The sequence below is a fragment of the Anopheles gambiae genome, chromosome X (assembly GCF_943734735.2).
Source record: "Anopheles gambiae chromosome X, idAnoGambNW_F1_1, whole genome shotgun sequence".
Taxonomy (NCBI): domain Eukaryota; kingdom Metazoa; phylum Arthropoda; class Insecta; order Diptera; family Culicidae; genus Anopheles; species Anopheles gambiae.
In genome coordinates this window covers 2735671-2747579 of record NC_064600.1, presented here as the reverse complement: position 1 = coordinate 2747579, position 11909 = coordinate 2735671, and the positions used below count along the sequence as shown (strand labels likewise).

Here is an 11909-nt window from a genome sequence, read left to right as displayed (position 1 = left end):
CGCGCACCGCCACATCCGTGCGGGAATGTGTCGAGCGACTTGCCAAAAGGACCTTTTGTTTGACGGTTGGCTGAGATTGTCTGGCACCATCCTACGGAATGTTGATTCTGTCACCCCCCCCCTCGCTTTGAGGGTGCAAACACAAATGAAGCACGGTGCACGGTGGAACCTTGCAGCCCTGCTGCGTGTGGTGTCGATCCCGACGCAGAACACGAATGTTCACTTTCTGCGGGCTCGATCCCAATCGATACACCGTGGTTGCATTCCGTTTTTCCGGGCTGCAAAAGAAAAGCGGAGAATGAGGTGCGGCGTGTTCGGCCGAGCCGCATCCACCCGCGGCCTTTCGCACGGATTTATGGGGGTGCGGGCTGCTCTTTGTTGGCTGTTTGCTCCTGTTACCTGGTAAGCCCTGGCAGGATGGTCGCGAAACCCTTTGGTCGAACGGTTTGCCCATTTTCGGTGCTCTCTCCCACACCCCCCTCCCCCATCCCCCTCTTTCTCTCTCTCTCTCCGGTTCGTGCGCAATCTTGCACCGTGGATCGTAGTTACCGTGACCGCACAGCAAACAGGGCTCGAACCTGCGTGGTGTAAATTTGTCCGAGCCCGGCGCGCTACTGCGGGACGGTGGGCAGCAAATTAGCATCGGATGGAGCGAGCTTTGGATGCTTCAGAAACAGACGACACTTGCTGCAGCGGCCAGAGCGGGGACGGCAATAAGGGTCAGAAAGATTCCGATGAGCAAATGCGGGACGTAAGCGACGAACCTGAAGGATCTTTTTGCAAAATATTTTTTTCCGTTTTATTTTTTATTTTTTTTAACAGATTTTGCTAGATCACTTTTATTATATTGGATGAAGTTTATATTTTCTGTGCATAGTATTATTTTAAATATTTAGAACTTATTTCTAAAAAACGACCTTCTATCGCCAGGAGTGTTTATTTTTGCAGGAATGAGAAAAAAAAGCCCTGGTGATCTCTTTTTAACAAATTAAATTCTAATAAAAATAAATTTGTACAAATACGAACACGGTTATAGAACCCATAGCAGTTTGCCATAAAGCATAATGTTGATGAAAAAACATAAAAAATCGAGCAGTTTTTTTTTTGTTCTTGCTACCGAACTCAAACAGTTCATGTTATGCTGAGAGAGGCTTGAGTGGCCCCGTGGCGGTGAGTGACTCCTACACTGCAGTGGAAAAAAGAGCCAACACGCATGAGTGCCAAGAGCGCGAGCAGCGAAAGAGCGTGAGAGTGAGTTACACTCAGGGCGCTCCGCAAGAGCTGAGGAGCTGACAACACGCCTGGAAGCGGCCGAGCCGTTCAATCTCTTTCGTGCATCGGTCGAAGCAAGTCCTACCTCGCCCTGGAGGTCCGAAGCTCCGCGTTGGAAAAGTGAAGACCCGTGCGCCAGGTTGTGTAGCTGTGCGCGAGGCACGTCGTCGTGTTGTCTTCTGGCTGCAGTAAACAGTTTTGCCAACAATTGCTGTCTTCAATCAACTTCAACTCAATGCACAGTTGGTACTGCGTTTGACAAAACCACAGCTCTTGCCGAGTAACTTGAGAACAAACGGGGGAAAAAAAACATTCCCCGGTGTGTCTTGCGTGTGTATCAATCGTTGTTGATTGCGAGCGGTGCTTTCTTGCGAAAAGTGTGCATGTGTCCCAGTGGCAACGTTTGCCCGTTTGGTTGGTTGAATAGAAAGTGATGTGTTTGAAAATCCCGGATCCCGGTGGCCACGTGCGGCAGTGTTAAAGGTGAAAGCTCTTCTCCGCTCCGTGTGTTTGCTGCTGTTTGTGGCAGCTTGACAGCAGAAGTGATAACATTTTATTGGCACTGAATTTTGTTCTGTGTGACTTGTGCTTTAAAAAGAAATACTGCGCCCATCAGCAGCAAGTCCGTAGCGTCCTGGCCGTAGTGGGTTCTACTGTGACCGTGGTGCGGCATTGAGAAAAAACAGACCGACGCAACGTGTTTGCTGCTTCCCTCCGCGTGAGGGAGTGAAGTGTTGAGTGTTTCCAGTCCCCCAGTCTGCGCCTAGTGATGGCCGGCTCAACCATCTCGGCCACCAGCCTCACGGTCCGGGCGGGCGTACTGCTGGCGCTCGTCGGCTGCCTGCTGGCCGCACCCGACGCTGAGTCCGATCTGAGCGTCCCGGCGGCCCGTCGCTTCCACGCCAAGTTCGTGGTCGACCGGATCGAGCCGCGGCGTCCACCATCAACCGACGACCGATCAACGCCGGCGGTAGTGGTGCCGGCCGCCGGGACGACGCCGGTGCCGACACCGGCCCGGACCCGGTCGACGACGCGCTGCCGGGAGGGCTGTCTGCAAAAGGTAAGCAAAGCGACTGTGCCGATGTGCCGCCAGACCGTAAGGGTAAGGGCAAAATGGGCATTCTGGGCGATAGAATGTGCGTTGGTGTTTGGTGGCATCCCGGGTCTGTGCTCCTTTGAGAAGAAAAAGATTCGCAGTTTAGCTCGTTCGTGGCTCATAATCCTGCTCGGTCGCAGCTAAAACAACAAAATGTGGACCCAATTGGTTTCTTTGATCCAGGTCCGATCCAGACGAGCTTGAAAGCCAATAAAACAAGCACCGCGCACAATATAAATAAATGCAGCACATCCGTTCGCAAATTCTTTCTCTTCTCCCTTGATTTTTTGCCAGCAGTTTAACCTACGCGCGAAATTGCACATTAGCCTGACGAACATAAATCAAAGCCACTGATCATAAATGCCGCCGGGTGCAGTTGGGCGGATTGTTGTTGCTTTCTTTTTCTTTTGGGGCAATGTTGCTGCCGCGATTGCTGGCAAATTTATCTCAATCGGCTGCATCCGGAACACTTGCACCGTGTGCGGGGGTGGGTTTATGTTTGTTTATCTAGTTGTGTATACAATGAGTGGAGAAATTTGCAGTTGGTATAACAGGAGCGAAGCAGTGGGTTTTGAGCTGATCTCTCGAGAAAGTAAAACAACTCTCGAATTGTAAAACAAGAAGTTGTAGAAATAAAAACAAGTAAGTAGAACGGGATTAAGGAACAATTTGAAGAATTAAAGCGGATGGACGATACTGGTCAAGATTATGCGTTATCAATTGCAAACGACTGATTATTGCGATTCGTTCGCTGCAGGCGTAGCACGCAGAAGGACCGGGTCAAAGGTCTAGCTATAAACGACCGTTGATTATATATTTCATAAGAAAAAAACTTTTTCTGCTAATCTTTCTATACCATCAAACGTTGCTTCCAGTTCTCATGGATGAGAAGTGTGTTTGTCTGCGTGTGAAGAGTGTAAATTCGCTCTGTCGTGTGTGTGTGTGGTGGGGTTTTGTTGCTACACGTTGTCACACCGTATTTTTCTGTATCGCATTAAATTTTCGCATTTGTGTGCGCTCCTCAATGCGCAATTGCACTCCATCTCACTCTTGCTCTCCAGTTGTGGTATTTTTTGTTGTTGTTTGCACTAAGCGTGCCGTTCTGACACGCAGCCACGTCTGGCAAGAGATGCTTCTTCGCACAGTCGTGTCGGTTTGGAAGATGGAAAATGTGTAAAATCCATCATATCCCACACCTTTCTCCCTGCTGCCTGCCGGCGTGGCTGAAGGCGTAGGTAAATGAACTTTACTACGCACACCAGCACGCGGGGGTTTTGTTGTCGTCCTTTGTCCGGTTTGCACGTACATCGGTGCGCCATGTTGCCATCGTTGGGGATGTCACTCGAGGGGGTGGTAAGGATAAAATAGAAGCAAAAAAAAAAAAAATAGCCCGAAAACTCCATCGTCGTCGGTGTTGTACGTGAGGTGAATGTGCTCAGTACTATCTCTCTCACTCTAACTCTCTCTCTCTCTCTCTCGCTCCCTTCACGGCGGATGAGATGAGGTGCAGTGCAGCGTGGAAAGCTGTTGAAGCTGCTCCTCGTGGCGGGTGTCGGTGCCGTTTTGGTACGGTTCAGCTTGGCGATTCGGCGGCGATAAATGCTGATCGGTCGTCGTTAACGGACACGAATCGAATTTCATTGTCCAGGCGAGAAGCAGGACCCGGGAGGGCGGAATGTCTTATCGCGTCTCCGGCTACCTACTGGGTAAAGATTTGGGGGTGCGTACTGAATTTATTTATAATATTTTGATCCTTAACGCTGATAGCTGATGCTGCGGTTTGATTTGATGTGGGCGAAGGGAGCGAGATAGAAATGGTGGTTGTGAAGGCAGGAGGGTGAGCGTAGGTGCGTTAGAAAAAGAGGACAAGCGCTTAGATAAGCTGTGGTCGGAAAAGTAAGGGGGCATCCCCTTGCAGAATGGTTCAAAGTAAGGTAGAAGAAAGGGACAGACGTGCGTGAGTAGAAAGATTGAACGAACCAAACCAGTTGAAGGCGGCAACGTTACATTCTGTACTCTAAACTTGAAAACGCTCATTGAAAGAAGTATATGATGATAATTTCAAACCAAAAGTTTTAGTGAGTGTCTTGAAGAGCATTGGTGCCGTTAGTCAATGTTATGGAGCAGCTAGATGCTAAGAAGCTGCTAAGAAGCAGGCCTGGGATGGTCACTCGAATCAAAGCTTCAACTTCAATTTCAAGTTTCAGTAAGGACGGTGCGTTCTTTTCACTTTCATGTGCATATATAATTTTATATATATAAATAAACATATATATATATATATTTAGGCACCAAAACTAAATCCAGCATTGGACCAAGCATTGTATCCTGTTGCGAAACGTCATCGTCCTTTTGTGATGCGTGAGCCTTTCTCCATGCTCGAGCTCGATGAATCGCGGAGATACACACAGAGGGACAGGCAAGCCTTCACCATCAATTGCATTATTGAAACATCAACCAACAAGCGGGTCCCGAGTAGTGTTCGCGGATTGTGGCACTTTTCTCCTTGTTTGTGCCCACTAGCAGCGTTGGTGCGACTAAAGTGGGCAAAGTTTTATCAATAGTTGCTCGATAGTCCGATACACCCATCCCCAAAACACACACACATACACATACAGAGTGAAACATCCTTCCTGCCATCACGCCATTCCCCTGCTAGGTACGGAAATGGATAAATTCGAAAAATCATCAGACATGCAAATCGTGTGTGGGGGGCCGCACTGACGCTGACGCGCACGGATTTTCACATCTCCACGGGTAGGGTGGGGGGGGGGACGTATCAGGGGGGGGGGGGGGGGAAATGCAGTCATCCACGCAAACGGGGCGGCGATGTTCCGATCCGGTACTTGACGCGCGATATCCCGCAATACCACCGGTAACCGAACCGAGTAAGTGGCAATTGCGCAAATTCGGGATAGGCGCGTTGTTTGACTTGGACGAAAAACTGTCCCAAAAACCTCGCTCTGCTCCTTCCCAGTGCATGCCCAACCAGGCCACAGCATGTCCGTGCGGTGTATGCTGGCCGGAGCGCGGTGTGATGCGCTTCCGCTTCACCTCCGGAACATCGGCGGCGCACGGGTAGTGTGGTGTGTTGGCGATGCCTTCCAGCCGAACAATACCAATTAAACGATGGAGCATCGGTTGCATTTCGACTGGGCTCGGAGGGGGGGTTTCGGGCATGTGTCCAAGCACGGCACCAACTGGACGTCTGGCGTTGGCTTCACCTTACCGAATAGTGGCGTTAGAGGGTGAACCCTGAACGGAAGTGCTTTTAATCGAAAAGCCACGTAATTGCAGAATTGTTGCCAGCCAGTGTACGGTGTAGAGGGAAGGAATCCAACCAAAACCATTCCCCACGGGGGAGGATCTCTGCATGTTCGGCCCGGTTACTAGACGGGATGTCTCTTGGGCTAGAGACGTCCGGCGTCGAGCCTGGGACGCTCATGTGCCCACGAGGAAGACGATTGTCTTTGGTCGTCTTGGATCCGAGCAATGGGAAGAGTCACACGCACGGTGATTAAACCGTCGGCATAATTTCATTCCAAGCCATATTACCTTGGGAATAGGCCGGACTGACCGGTCGCATCGGTGGTCCGGAAATTGAACTTGTCGTTGGGATGGGCGTGCGGGATGAGTAGCGGTGACTACGGGGGAAAAGTCCTTCCAACCTTTGCAGAAGCAGGCAACTCGAGTCACCATATTGACAATCGATTGCGTTACGATCCGTAGGTCATGTCGAAAAGGGGATGTACAGTCGCTTAATTGTATCTTCACCTGGCGCTCTGGTACGATTAATACAATCGCTGTTGCCTGCCGTGGGTTTCATTGGTTGAGGTTTTTTGTTGTCTTCGTCGGGGATGAAGTACATGGCGACAATTGTTCCTAGTCACATTCTTGGTCACTGGGTTTGATATTGAACTCATCGATATTGCAACGATTTTAGCTGCTTCAACTAACTGTCCAACAGATAATTCTTTTTCAACGATGCATTCAAGACATTTTCGACATTCACCGGTGCGAATATCTCAACACTCCCAACTCCGCTGGAGAACCAAGCAAAATAACGACAAAGCTTTCGGGAAATTGGCCGAAATCAAATGCACATAATCTTAACTCTTCTCATAGCGCGAGAAGAACACGGGAAGAAGAAAAGAAAAACTGCAATAAAACTGTACCTCTCCTTCCAAAACAGCCTTGGCAAGCCTTGGCACCGACACAGAAGAGCAATGGAACTAACTGCTGAAAAAACAATAAAATAGATCGTCCGGAAAACAGACTGTGCCGGGTTTTGAATGGTGGACATAACTTAACGGCTGGTTTGGCGCACGTCCAGCTGCTGGCAGTGCGTTCCAACACTATGCTCCCCCCCCCGGGTCGTTTTATTCTGTTCCCACTCCCTTGCTTGCTTTTTCGATTCTTTCTCGAAAGTCCTTTCTGCGCGACTGATTTTGCCGTGCCGCGTTCGGAACGGGAAAGATGGGAGAGAGTTGGAAACGCGCAGGGAAGCAATTAGCTGTCATTTAGCGTGTGAAGTAGTTGAATCTTGAGCTGGAAGTTGTTGTATCATTGAGAGGGGTTTGGGGCATATACAGCCTGACCCGGAAGTTTGAAATGTGTTTCCAGTGGGGTAGAATTCGGTGCTACTTCGTTTGGGCATAAAAAAGGGTTTGATATTGTCATGCTAGGAAGCTTGGTGAGGTATTTAATTTCTATTACATTGTATTAATTGAATCTTTGTCTTTCTTCTCTTTCTCCTTACCATCTTTTAGCGCTCTATAAAGGACATCCTCTGCACGCAGCAGCGCGAGTGCTCAATGGTAAGCGATAATTCCAAGACCACGGCATGGCACGTTGGACAAAACGTTAGGCATTAGCAAGGCATCTCCGTAGCAGGGAGAGGGATTTGTATTGAAGTTGTTTTGCTGACGCTCGTGATGCACAACACCGATTAGAAATGATAACTCCGGAAGTTGTTTTTGCTTAGGAATTCCTAAGCGCCCGAGCAGCATTTAAAAGCGTCCGAGCTTGGCTGTGTGCGCCTGCGGGGACACTTGTGGGTTACTTCAGTGCACGACGGATCAACACTTTCGACATCAAAGGGAAGCGCACACTTCCGAAGAGGTATGCTAAGTGCCGGCTCTAGAATTTCACCATTTCGGGCTCGGCTCCGGGCTTGGATCTGGAGCGATCCTTGAGGAAAGGGAAGCACACGGAACTGCTCCGGAAAAGCAATTAAACATGAGCAGTAGCTTTCTGAAACTTTGCTGGCAGCCCGGCCACTGAAGGGAATGAAATTTTCTCTTTTTTGTGCACACACACACACATGCCTGGAGGTACACAAAAGTCCCATCTCTGGAGCATGTGGAGCTGAAGTTAACCAAGGCTTTCCCCTTAATGTGGCGATGCGCTTGGAAAGTGTGGAAGATGTGTCGGGCAGAGCAGTAGCAGAAGCTCCAATTCCATTAGATACTCCCACCCGGCCACAGGGCTTTTAGGTGGCTGTTGTTGTTACCTTCCCGAAGGTGGTTGGGCTGGTTGAGGCCTCATTCCGGACGAGATAATGGTTTGTTGATGCAGTGTCGATGCACATTCCTTTCTCGACCCGTTGGAAAGGAGCTTGTACATTGCCATCCAGAAGTGGAGTCGAAAAGTTTGAGCCGGTTCGGGAAAGCGATCGATATTTAAAACAATCAAAACTCGATGGAGAGTCCAAGGTGCAAGGGAGGGGGAATATTTTAAACCTCTGTTTTTCTTCCGAAAGGTTCACTAGGGTCCACTCACGCAAGCAGGCAGGCAGGCGCACCTGCTCTGCCCATCGAAGGTGGCGGGTTGGAGAGATCTTCTGCGGGGAAGATGAACGGCCGACGGTGTCGAACCATCGAACCACGAAGACCCATAAACTATGTCCTGCAGCGACCCGCAGATAAAGGCTAATAAGGCGCAAAGACAAAAAGGCTCCCGAACCTCATCCCCAATCTGTGTTGAACAGGTTCCGGCGGAGGAAGCTCAGTGGAATCGCGCTTATCGCGGGTCGGAGCGGGACGCCTACCATAGACACGTGAGAAAATGTCCGCTTGATGTTGTTTTCGTTGCCGTCATTGCTGGGCTTTTTGGAACACCTTTTTCGAAGCGGAACAGACCTTTCGGGTGTTGGCGTTTTTTTTTTGGGGAGTGAGAAGATGTAAAGGATTAGATGCTAGAGAGTGGGAATGTTGAAGGCGGACTCTATAAAAACCGCTTAGGGTTTTTGGAGTGCGATGTGTGTGTTGCATTAGCGCCATTAAGATGCAAGATTTGGAGCGCTCTGCTGCTGCTGTTGCTGCTGTTGGTGCTCTATCTTAATACGAACGGTGGCTGATGTGTCTGGGATATCATTTCTAAAAGCATTACAGTGTACAGTGAAAGCGTTGGGAAGAAATTGGGGCGTAGGAGTCTGTTACGAAACCGTGCGTGCTTGTATTGAACCGAAAGACATGTTTGGGGTTTAGGCTTTTGCTTGCCTCTTTTGGAGACGACAGTGCTGCTTACGACAAACAATACATCCTCGAGATTAGCCTGCTGTTTGCCCAACTACAACCAACCCCCTCGCTCGCGAAGTTTGTGTTCCGCAGAAGTTCTCTAACCGGTCCTTCCTTCTAGAGTGCTGGGACGTGTGCAACCGCAACCACCAGATCCGGAAGGAGAACGATCTAGCCCACCGGCTGCTGCTGAGCCTGGTGCGCCTCATACGCAACGAGTCGGTCGTGACGGCCGACATCGAGTGGACGACGCCGGAAGAGCTGGTGCAGCATCAGCCGCACCCGGTCGTACCGTCGCCGCTCGCCGCCTCCGAGAACGTGGAGCGGCTGTCGCGGATCGCCCGGGACGGCGGTGTCGTGCCCGGCGCCCGGGACGGCGTGTCGCGCATCATGCAGACGCTGGCGACCCGGCCACTGCCCGCTACGCCTAGCGACGAGCCGCAGCTGCAGCAGTACCACCAGTGTCTGGTGTCGTGGGAAATTTCGGGCGGCGGGCTGACCGGCAACCTGCTGACGGAAACGTCCAAGGTGGAGCTGTCACTGTGGCCCAACACCAAGTACCACGTGCACGTAACCTGCCGCAATAAGGTGAGTGTCGATGGCTGGTAGGGTTAAGTTCTTTCGCTGTTTGAATGTTGCAATTACCCTTGCCCGTATCTCCTGTTTCTGCTCTCTCTCTCTCGTCCAGGAAACGGATGCACTCATCCGCTCGGCCTCGCTGCTCGTCGACACGAGCGAGGCGGTGATCGTGAGTCTCCAGGGTACGACCTCGACCACCACGGAGACGGCACCGCTGGGAGGCGGCTCGATCAACTCCGCCATCCACACCATCACCTCCAATCGGGTGGACACCGACCAGGACGACCGACCGCCCTCGGTGGACGATGACGATCTGAGGATGTTTGTAGAGCAGCAGCAGCAGCAGCAGCAGCAGCAGCAACACCTTCGACACCACAGCTTCTGGCCGTTCGATCGTAGCGCGGGCGAGCTGGCTGGTGTCGGGAGCGGCCCAACCGGCAGCTCCAAGGAGATACTCATCCTCGGCGTGTTCGTGGCCCTGCTGGCCCTCGTGCTGGTTGCGCTCACCGTGCTCATACTGGTGCGCCGGAAGCCGGGCCCGCACGAGGACCGCGAGCTGCTGATCGAGAGCGAAGTTCTGCCCAAGATTCTGCACGTTTGATAGAGGGATGCGGAACCGAGATGCCGGCGTCGCTCGCTGCTGTAAATAGTCTATTTATGATCGCACGCACCGTTGAAGAGTTTGCGTAAGTTTGCCTCTATTCTTCTGCTCCCGCTGACTGTGTTTTAGAGCCCTGTTTTGTTGTCCTTTTACAACACTCTTTACGAACTATCTTTCCTGCTGCCATCGCCGAATTTTGTGTGGTTCTCTATGGGAACATACCGATTTCCCGCAATATTTCTTTGTATGTAGTTTCTTCGCTAAGAAATTCGAGCGCAACTAAGTTATACTAACACAAGCCTGCAGAAGGGTGCAGAAGATAAGAGACAACGGCGTGCGATGCAAGCACGTAAGCAAAAAAAAAAAAACATAAAATACTAGTCTTAGAATGTGTAAAGCTGGCACATTGCCCAGGTTCTTCTCGCTCTAGGGGAGTTTTTGTCACGGGTCTGCCAAGGTGCCGTGGCCGTCTCTCTGTTGTGTATCTGTTTGAGCTGTACTGAGTCCGTGTGTTCGAACCACCTCTGTGAATGTGGCACTTTGGTCGATATTTAAATCATGTTGAAATTGCTGGAAATTTAAACTACAACTATCAACGGGGACAGGGGTGCACAACACCGTGACATTAGCGATGAAATATATCAAACTATTGGTGGGAGAAAGAGAGAGCGAGAAAAAAAAAGAGCGAACGAGAACTAGATAATGAGTGGAAGGTATTAGATATAAACAAAAACAAAACAAAAAACACACACAAATCAAACAACCTTACCAATGTTCTCCTTTTACGTTTACGTTTCCCCGATCAAATGGAGACGTCCAGCAAGAAATGATAAACCAAATTACGCAGGTGTCACACATGAACCTGGGCAGCATTTTGGGTGGCAGTGTGCTGCGCCATCTGGCTCTCTGCGAGTGATCTGGCCCTCCGGCAAGAGGGACGAAGGTGAGCACGCATCCTGTAACAGTAGATAACCAAATCAAAATAAACAATGTAACTGAAACGCGAGCTGACCGATCAGAGTTAGTCGCCAAGTGGCATGGAATGGAAGGCAAACAGGGTTACTGATGAGGTAGTTTGAAGTGATATTGGTGTTCGGGTGGGTACAACGAGACAGTGGCGTTTAACAGGGGCTCTCTTTTTCTTTCTGTCGCATGTGTGAGAGTGTGTTAATTGCACAAAACAAAGGGTAACAAATCGGAAGGAAATGGATAAAGGAGACCCGTTTTCGGAAGGTCCAAAACCAGTGTAACTAACTGCTAAAAAACATTAGAGTAGAACAAGAAATTAAAACAATGAGAATCTCTATGGAAATATATGGCGTGAAGCAGAGAGCGAGAGAGTGAGAAGACATGGGGGAAGAAGAGAAAGAGAACGAGGGTGAGAGAAGCAAGAGAGGTGTAATATATATATAGTAAAACAAAAAACAATGCAACCAAGTGTACATTTGTGTAAAAAGACTGACTCAAGATCATTGTAAAATAAAGCTCTTTTAAAATATATTATAACAAAGCGAACTTTCAGTCTGCTGATACGTTTTTCTGCACTTTTTTTTTTTCGCTGAGATGATGATGACAGTTTGTTGATTTCTATTTTGTGTGAATATTGATCCTGCTACAACTGTGAGAACCTCGTCGGAGACGCAACAACGGACCTCTGGTGTTTATTGTTGCTATAAATACATATTTCACTTGCCATTCGCAACCCCCAAATGTCTCATACTCGGGACACTAAACGTGCGTCACTTGGTAGTGAGTGGGTGCTGTGCTGGTGGTATCCGCGACGGATCAGGTTGCGCATTCAGGATCGAAAAGCAGGGTAGTTTCGATTGGAATGTGTGCTGGT

At 49.8% G+C, this 11909-nt stretch overlaps 1 protein-coding gene across 1 annotated transcript; it reads left to right on the top strand.

Annotated features, from left to right (window-relative positions):
* Window positions 1–1306: 1306 nt before the first annotated feature.
* Window positions 1307–11581, top strand: LOC1272105 (uncharacterized). The gene is made up of 4 exons (XM_061650582.1): window positions 1307–2332; window positions 7138–7185; window positions 9010–9474; window positions 9575–11581. Exons 1-4 carry the CDS (start codon window positions 2042–2044, stop codon window positions 10064–10066), a joined length of 1296 nt encoding a protein of 431 aa, XP_061506566.1. The 5' UTR covers window positions 1307–2041; the 3' UTR covers window positions 10067–11581.
* The last annotated feature ends 328 nt before the right edge of the window (window positions 11582–11909 follow it).

Bases quoted from the DNA above. Each gene is read 5' to 3' on its own strand.
- LOC1272105 (XM_061650582.1), top strand. From the start codon at position 2,042: ATGGCCGGCTCAACCATCTCGGCCACCAGCCTCACGGTCCGGGCGGGC. The intron at 2,333-7,137 runs GTAAGCAAAGCG...ACCATCTTTTAG, and splicing joins GGGAGGGCTGTCTGCAAAAG to CGCTCTATAAAGGACATCCT. The intron at 7,186-9,009 runs GTAAGCGATAAT...TTCCTTCTAGAG, and splicing joins AGCAGCGCGAGTGCTCAATG to TGCTGGGACGTGTGCAACCG.